The 7,904-nt window shown below is 45.5% G+C and overlaps 1 protein-coding gene across 1 annotated transcript; it reads right to left on the bottom strand.

The window, feature by feature from the left end:
- Positions 1 to 3,807: 3,807 nt before the first annotated feature.
- ddit4 (DNA-damage-inducible transcript 4) lies at positions 3,808 to 5,758 on the bottom strand. The gene is made up of 2 exons (XM_072583530.1): positions 5,397 to 5,758; positions 3,808 to 4,729 (listed from the first exon to the last, which is right to left on the bottom strand). Exons 1-2 carry the CDS (start codon positions 5,575 to 5,577, stop codon positions 4,248 to 4,250), a joined length of 663 nt encoding a protein of 220 aa, XP_072439631.1. The 5' UTR covers positions 5,578 to 5,758; the 3' UTR covers positions 3,808 to 4,247.
- Between the last annotated feature and the right edge of the window lie 2,146 nt (positions 5,759 to 7,904).

Below are 7,904 nucleotides of genomic sequence, written 5' to 3'. Positions count from 1 at the left end.
GCTCTGTGCGATGTCCGACTCTTCCGCTCTGCCGCCGCGCCAACTTTTGATTGACAGACCTGGCCGCCTCACGGACTGGCAGTGTCATCTGTCTCTACTGTTTCCAAAAGATTCAACTTGTTCTTTAAAAGCTTCCCAGTCCTCTGTTTTCCCAAAGTCTTTTCCCTGGGGTCGGGGAGTCCAGAACTCGAGGGCATAGGTTTAGGGTGAGAGGGGAAGGATACAAAAAAAACCTAAGGGGCAACTTTTTCACACAGAGGGTGGTACGTGTATGGAATGAGCTGCTAGAGGAAGTGGTGGAGACTGGTACAATTGCAACATTTAAGAGGCATTTGGATGGGTATATGAATAGGGAGGGTTTGGAGGGATATGGGCCGGTTTCAGCAGGTGAGACTAGATTGGATTGGGATATCTGGTCAGCATGGACAGGTTGGACCAAAGGATCTGTTTCTATGACTCTATGAGTTTATAACATGGATTCAAATCCCACCACAGCAGCTAATGAAACTTAAAAATTAAAACATTTGGATTGTAAAGTTTAGTAAATGCTGTCATAGGACTCATTATTAATTGTAAAAAAAACTTGTTCACTGATGCCCTTTAGGGAGGGAAGTCTGCCATCCTTACCCTGTCTGGCCTACATGTGACTCCACACCCACAGTCATTTGTTTGGTTGCCTTCCATAATGGTTGAGCAGGCCATGCAGTTCAAGGGCAATTAGGGATCAACAACAGATGCAGGCCTTGTGGGAGACATCCACATCTCATGAAAGAATAAAGAAAAGCAAATCAACCTGCCAAAACAATTCGACCAACAAATTCCCACTTTGTGTTATTCATATTGCTGATATAAAATTACATAGCATGAAGAAAACATGCTGGAGCAATCCAGAACAGACGTTATTCATCCAGTGTACCTGGCTCTGGGAGAGGCTCGATGTACACTTCAATATATTTTAAACCTCGTGACCCTGAAGTCCCATGAAGGTGAGGGGTAAATATGCCACCCTTTGTGTGTCGGTGTATTCAGGAAAAGAAAGGGATTCATAAAGCAACAAGAAATTGCTGGAAAAACTCAGGTCTGGCAGCATCTTCCAATGGGAAAAACATGATTGGGGTCCAGGGACCCTTCTTCAGAACTAAGTTCTTCATTTCTGAAGAAGGTCACAGGAACAGAAACGTTAACTCTTGCTTTCTCTCCACAGATGATAACCAGGCCTGCGGAGTTTCTCCATCAATTTCTGTTGTTGCTTTATGTCTTTGTTTCTGATTTCCAGCACCTACAGTTCTTTGGTATTTTTGTGTTTAGGATTTATATAGCATTGGTTAAGCTACTCTTGCGAGTATTGAATCCAGTCGCCACATTTCAAAACGTGAAGTTCCTCGAGAGGGTATTTACTCAAATAGTTCCAGGATTTATTTGGTGGGGGGAGGGGGCAGAGTGTTTAGCTACAAAGTTAGAATGGAAAAGTTGGGATTGTTCTTTTTGAAGCAAAAGAAATCAAGGAGAGATTTGATCAGCATACAAACTTATGGGTTTGGCTAAGGTAGATAAAAACAAAGAGCTGTTCCCATTTGATGATGATGCAAAGATAAAGAGGCAGAGATTTTGGACAAGACATATGGGTAGCTGCTGGCATTTGAGCAAGTGCATTTCTGACTTCATAGATTTAGATTAGATTACTTACAGTGTGGAAACAGGTCCTTCAGCCCAACAAGTCCACACCGACCCTCTGAAGAGCAACCCACCTAGACCCATTCCCCTACATTTACCTCTTCACCTAACACTATTGGCAATTTAGCATGGCCAATTCACCTAACCTGCACATCTTTGGACTGTGGGAGGAAACTCAAGCAGACACAGGGAGAATGTGCAAACTCCACACAGACAGTTGTCTGAGGCAGGAATTGAACCCGGGTCTCTGGTGCTGTGAGGCAGCAGTGCTAACCACTGTGCATATAATCTTGAACGTTCCATCTTGTGGAAGTAGAGATCGCGTTAAACATCAAAAGGAAATCGGATGGGTCCGCAATGGAAATATACCAAGAATTATGGGGTAGAGTCGGGAGAATAGGACTGGCTGGGTTGCTGTCCAGGGAGCCGGTATGGATTTGATGGACAGAATGGCCTCTTTCCATGCCATGGTGACTCTTAACTCCATGAATACCTACCTACAAGACACTGGACCCAATACCTGGTCAATGGGTGAATCAGTAGACTGCCAACAATATGGCCTCAACACCTTAAGTTACAAATGCATTGCTGTATCGTCTGTACTATCACTTGGTTAGTGGTTAGTTTCCAGACGTAGCCCTCAGCCACCACTCAGGGAGGCCCGGTTTTGTTTCTTATTTGGTTAAAGCAGAGCCCTTTCAGAACAGCAGGTTCCTTTTCAAACGAAGTCTGGCACACATCCAATTTTCTCTTCGAAACCGTGGTCAGGAGACAGAATGCAACCAGTTGGAAGATTGCAACATTCGGACAAATGATTCACTGTCTTCGTTGGTACTTCGTTGGTAAAGGCTCACATGATCTACTTACATAGACACAGCATCATTAAGCTGCTGATCAGAAAGGAAGTAGCGTAGTTCTAGCTGCTGATAAAATTGCACAGTTGTGGGAAATATTTAATCAAAAGAATAAAGGACTATAAGGTAATTTTTAACTACTTTCGTTATACTTATTGCTTCCAGTCAGACCCAACCATCTACTTTCTCCCTACAATAGTTTCTCTTGCTTTTAATCTCACTCACATGGCCATTAAGCCTGAAGAACAATGTCAAGAAAGTGCTGATAATGCAGAACTTAAGGAACTGCATGAGTCATTGACAGCCCCTCACACAGGATGATGACTCTGTTCCACTCTCAGGGTGAGTCTGTAGGTGGCTGTACAAACTGATACCTTACCTATTTCTAGTATAACAGCCTGTGGAAGCTTTTGCCCTGACTTTATTGCTCTCCCCCCCAAATTAGGGGTGAGTGAAGTTCAGCTAGCAGGTAGAGACCTGCTCAGTGACTACATTTGCTTCCTGGTGACCAATGTAATGGAGCTGGCTCCTGTAGAAATTTTAAAAATCATATTCCCTAACATGCCTATTTGCAAAACACGTGAGATGTGAACTTGGGTCTTCAAGCTCAACGGTCAGGATATATCCAGTACACCCCTATGCATATGCTGCTGAGACCAATCATTGGTGGGGAAAGGGGGCTGTGACAGATTGCCTTCACACCCCAGCACTAGTGCTGAGGCAGCATTGATAGTCAGAAATTAGTTTCTAGGTCTAATTTGTTTAGCAAATCTCCTTTGATTTGCTGTCTCCACTCAAAATCCATAACCAACTGTTCATAACCATCAAGAGGACTTACCGTCTCGGTCTACAGGACAGCTTTATTTCACAAGCTGTAATGGTATGGGGGAAAAAAAAAAAGAGTCTAGACAAGGCAAGAAGCAAGTCAGTATTCGTGCTAGTGAGAAGCTGGCTTCTACCTAGTTAGCAGGCTCGGTAGAGAAGTTAAAATTTGATTATTGCAGGACAACTGGCTAATGCAGGAGACAGTGGAGAGAGTTAAGGATCACCAGTAAAATAAAACCCTCAGATCCTTGAGCACTAGGACCCAACAGAACACCAACATGTAACACCAGCTGGCAACCCTAGCTGATGCAATTCTTAATTTGAACCAAATGTCCACTACTAGATGTAAATATTTCATAATCTAAAGTTGATAAAGTGATAGTGCACCTTCAACCATCTGTCAATGGACCATTTCTGAGCAAGACTCATCTTAAACAATTTTAGAGACAGCAAGTTAAGAGAGGTTCTTTATTTTAAAAATGTGTACAAACCATAATTGAATTACACCAGTATCAAAAAAAGTTATTGAATGCAAATCAACTGAAGTCCTTATGATAGGCTGCCCGGCAGACCTGCTGTACCCCAGGAAGGGGCATTAACTTGTGACCACACACACACTAGCACCATGTTTGTATCTGAAGCCATCTGACTGCTAAAGATAGTCTCTGGACAGTACAGAACGAGCCCCATTCCAGGTTAACACTGCACTCTCCCTCAGGGAGAAGCAACTTGTGTACAAAGTTCGTATCCAGTAACTTTTGTCCCAGTTTGACTGTGCAGGTGAGGCCTGGTGAATGAATGAGTGACTGGAATCATATTCGCGGTCCAGGGAAAGACTCTGGGGCCGGTTGGTCTGTTTTGAGTTGAGTGTCCTCCTGCTGTTACCCATCTGTCTCAGCATTCCTCGATGAAGAGGCCAGTGGAGCTATACAGCTTCCTCTTGATGATGGTGAAGTGGGGGCTGAGCCGGAGAGCCTGGCTGTAACCCGGGGTGAACGAGGGGCCCGAACTCAGCAGGTCCTGGATCCGAGACCACAGGCCGGCCTCCAGCCTCAGCACCAGGGTCAGCTCGAAGGTGGGCGGCAGGCTGGCGTCCACCACGATGCGGTCCACGTCCTTGCAGCCGCCCGGCTCCTCGACGCTGAGGTGGAGCACCGCTCCCCGCAGGCCGCACGGCTCGCCCGCCGCCAGCCGCAGCAGCTCCTCGGCGACTTGCGCCGTCAGCCGGTCGGGGATGAGCAGCTTGAAGCAGCGGAGGGCGCCGCGCTTGGCATCGCTCAGGCTCTGCTCGATCAGCTGCATCACATCGGCGCACAGGAACTCCTCATAGGGATCATCAGTCAGGGAGTCACTGTCTGAATCCAAACTACCGTAATCTGCACAGGGAGAGATGGGGAGGGAGTGACAAACCATTAAAACCAGGGCAAAAGAGGGAACAGTTTACATTCAAATAACAGGGAACAAGTGGGATATTAACTTTCAACTTGACACCTTGATTTTGTTTGTAGTTTAAGAGTAGTGAAAGCGATCATTAAACTTCAGGTAAGGGGAGCAATTATCATGCACATTTGCTATAGAAGTTTCAAAATGCACCCTTATTCCCTGAATATCTTTAATCTGGTGTTAATTCGATTTGTATTCCCTCTGTATAGGGGCACTGGATAACCTAAGCAATTTTAAGGCATGTTAAGGCATGTAACCCTGTACATTCACAGATCTGAAGTTAACAGCAGACAGCTCTCCTAGCATGGAATAAGGGTGCATTAAATACATTCAAGCTAAGGATTACAACAGTGGGGAGATCAATATAAAGTTAATGCTAAACAAGTCAAACTCAAATAGGAGGAAAGGACATTTAACTGTTTTTATTTTAAGATAGGAGATTAGGGGAATGAAATTAAAGACTAAAAAGAAAAGCCAATATCAAAAAAAAACTTAATGTCAAAATAACAAGACTGTTCAAGAGAGGGTGGGTGTGAAGATTTAGGAAAACCCGGAGACATTTAAAAAAAGGGGAGAAAATAAAAAGTGATGTGCACTCACCGCTGTCCGAGTCCAGTGCGGGCTGGCCCTCAGCCGCTTTAGGAGGGAGTGGGGCCGCTGTCGGAGGTGGGGAGCCGGAGGTCAGGTCGGCGATCCTCTGCAGAAGCTTGCCCCAAGACGAGGAGGACGGAGTGGGAGACGGCAGGGGGGCCGGAGGGGCGACTGCACGGCCGTGACACATTGTCACACACGGTAGGAGGAGGAGAAGAAGAAGCCGAGACGGGGGTAAGAGAAGGAGGCGTACGCTGCCCGGTACCGTGAAGGGGGAACCTCTCAGAGACCCAGGCTGCAGGTGACTTCAAAAGCTGCACATCCACAGCCGGCTCCGAGCTGCGGAGTGCATGGAAAAGACCGCAGGCTCGGCCTTATATAGGGACGGAGCCGAGACCCGCCCCCTAGGCCGTGGCCCCGCCCCTTCCCCATATAGGGCGTGGAATAGATACAAGGAGTCGGTGATTCCGCCAATCAGAGCACGCCGCACGTTCCTCACGTTCCATAACCATGTAACTATTTCTCCCCCCAATCCGCGCCTGCGCACTGCAGCCTCCCTCTGTCCCTGGGACAGTTTGTTCTGGAACACAACAGTATAGCACATGGGGTTGAGGGGGAGCTCTCAGAAAGCATCTGCAAAACAACAACAACTATAGCACAGCAGCACAAAGTGTTTTTTTTGTTAACTTTTCAATTACTGCTTCTACTGAGTGTCCGCAGTGGTTTCTCTGATGTCACATTTCTAATATCTTCCAGATTTTCTGTGCCTGTTTGTTTAAAATTGCCATAATCTTCCAGGTTTTCCATGTCTGTCTGTTTCAGATATCCAGGATCTTGCAGGTTTTCCCTGTCTGTTGCTTCAGAAATCTTCCAGCCTTTCTGTAGTTTTGTTTCAGATTTTCAGCATATTCCATGCTTTTCCATGCCTGACGTTTTTATATTCCCAGTACCTCCAGCCTTTTCTTTTTGTTTCACGCTTCCAGCATCTTCCAGGTTTTCTGTTTATTTTTTTTTGTTTCAGATTTCCAGCCTCTGGCAGTGTCTTGTTTTGTCCCTGCGTTTATGACTTTTCAGATTCCCAGCGTGTTGAAGTTAGGAATCCTTTGTTTCAGATCCCCAGTTAGTTGCGGTTGTTTTCATCTTGCATTGTTTTTTTTTCTCTCTCTGTTGCAGTTTGTTCTGGGCTGCGAGCCAACAGCAGATCGGACAGTTTGTGTGAAGGAAGGGGGGGGGGGGGGTGCGTAAGAGTGTCTGGCATGGCGCCAGCAAGGGAGGGCTGTGTGCTCGGGCACGTTATTAATCTGTCCGGCTCAGTACAGTGTGCATTCCCTGGAGGGAATTACAGAAACCTTCGCAACATAATCTGCATGGTTATGTCAAAATGATGCGAAGCAGATGTGCAAGAGCTATGGAGTTGTGGGAGGGAGGTGAGATGGGAAAATGTTGATATGCCATTTCTCGGATTTGGCATTTTCTTTCTCCACTTAAAAGGCAAAATGTAGCCCTGCTCTCCCCCCCCCCCCCCATCTGTTCTAATAGGATTTGCAACTGAACTGCAGTTTCTATTTGATAATTCAGAAATGCTGCACGTCGTTATCAGTGCGTTATCAAATCGCTCTGAAGCATCTCTAAGCTTTTGTTGTGGTGACTTATGTGAAAGAGCAATTGTGATGGGAGGAGGTAGAGAAGCCAGACATTTTGCCACTGCACAAATGTTACCAAGAGGAATGAAATCAATGACCAGTTGGATGTGTTTTTATTGGAGCTGGTTCAGGAGGGATGTGACCAAAAATAAACGCTTTGCTCTTCCAGTGCAGCCAAAGGATATTTTAACGTCTGCTTGAGCCAGATTGAACCTCAGTTTGTAAACTGAGCAACAATAGCATGCAACTATGTGCCACATTTTAAAATAGAAAAATAGCACTGGGTACTTCGTGGAGGAGGAGTTATGCCCTTGCAAACGTACAGACATGATAATGATAATAGAGAAGAGATTTAAGGCAGATTTCCAAGCATCAGCTATGTTTCACTGAATAGTACTCCTGATTGTGGGTTATAAGATCATAGGTTTGATTCTACCTTAGAGTCACAAACATAAAGATGTAGCTGAATATTCCAAGGTATTAGGGAGTGCTGCACCAACAGGAATGTATTGATGTATTGTGAAAATTAAGACCCTCTCTTCTGACTCCTTGTTTGAGATTATGTATAGCATTGACGGGTGTAATCTCAGAGAAAGAAGTCTCCCATTTAAAGCAGAGGTGATAGGAACTTTTTTTTTCTCTGAGCGAATGGTGATTCTGGAATTCTTTACCAGTGAGAACTGCCAAGGCTTGTCAGTAAGTATACACTAGGCTGAGTTATGTTGTGGAGATGCCGGTGTTGGACTGGGGTGGGCAAAGTTAAAAATCAGATAGGAGAAAGTGATGACTACAGATGCTGGAGATCAGAGTCAAAAAGTGTGGTGCTGGAAAGGTACAGCCAGTCAGGCAGCATCCGAGCAGCAGCAGAGTCGAC

Source organism: Chiloscyllium punctatum, chromosome 13 (assembly GCF_047496795.1).
Source record: "Chiloscyllium punctatum isolate Juve2018m chromosome 13, sChiPun1.3, whole genome shotgun sequence".
Lineage (NCBI taxonomy): Eukaryota > Metazoa > Chordata > Chondrichthyes > Orectolobiformes > Hemiscylliidae > Chiloscyllium > Chiloscyllium punctatum.
The sequence above is the reverse complement of the archived record's forward strand: the minus strand, read 5'-3'. Positions and strand labels throughout refer to the sequence as shown.

Bases quoted from the DNA above. Each gene is read 5' to 3' on its own strand.
- ddit4 (XM_072583530.1), bottom strand. From the start codon at position 5,577: ATGTGTCACGGCCGTGCAGTCGCCCCTCCGGCCCCCCTGCCGTCTCCC. The intron at 4,730-5,396 runs GTGAGTGCACAT...CTCCCTGTGCAG, and splicing joins CGCACTGGACTCGGACAGCG to ATTACGGTAGTTTGGATTCA.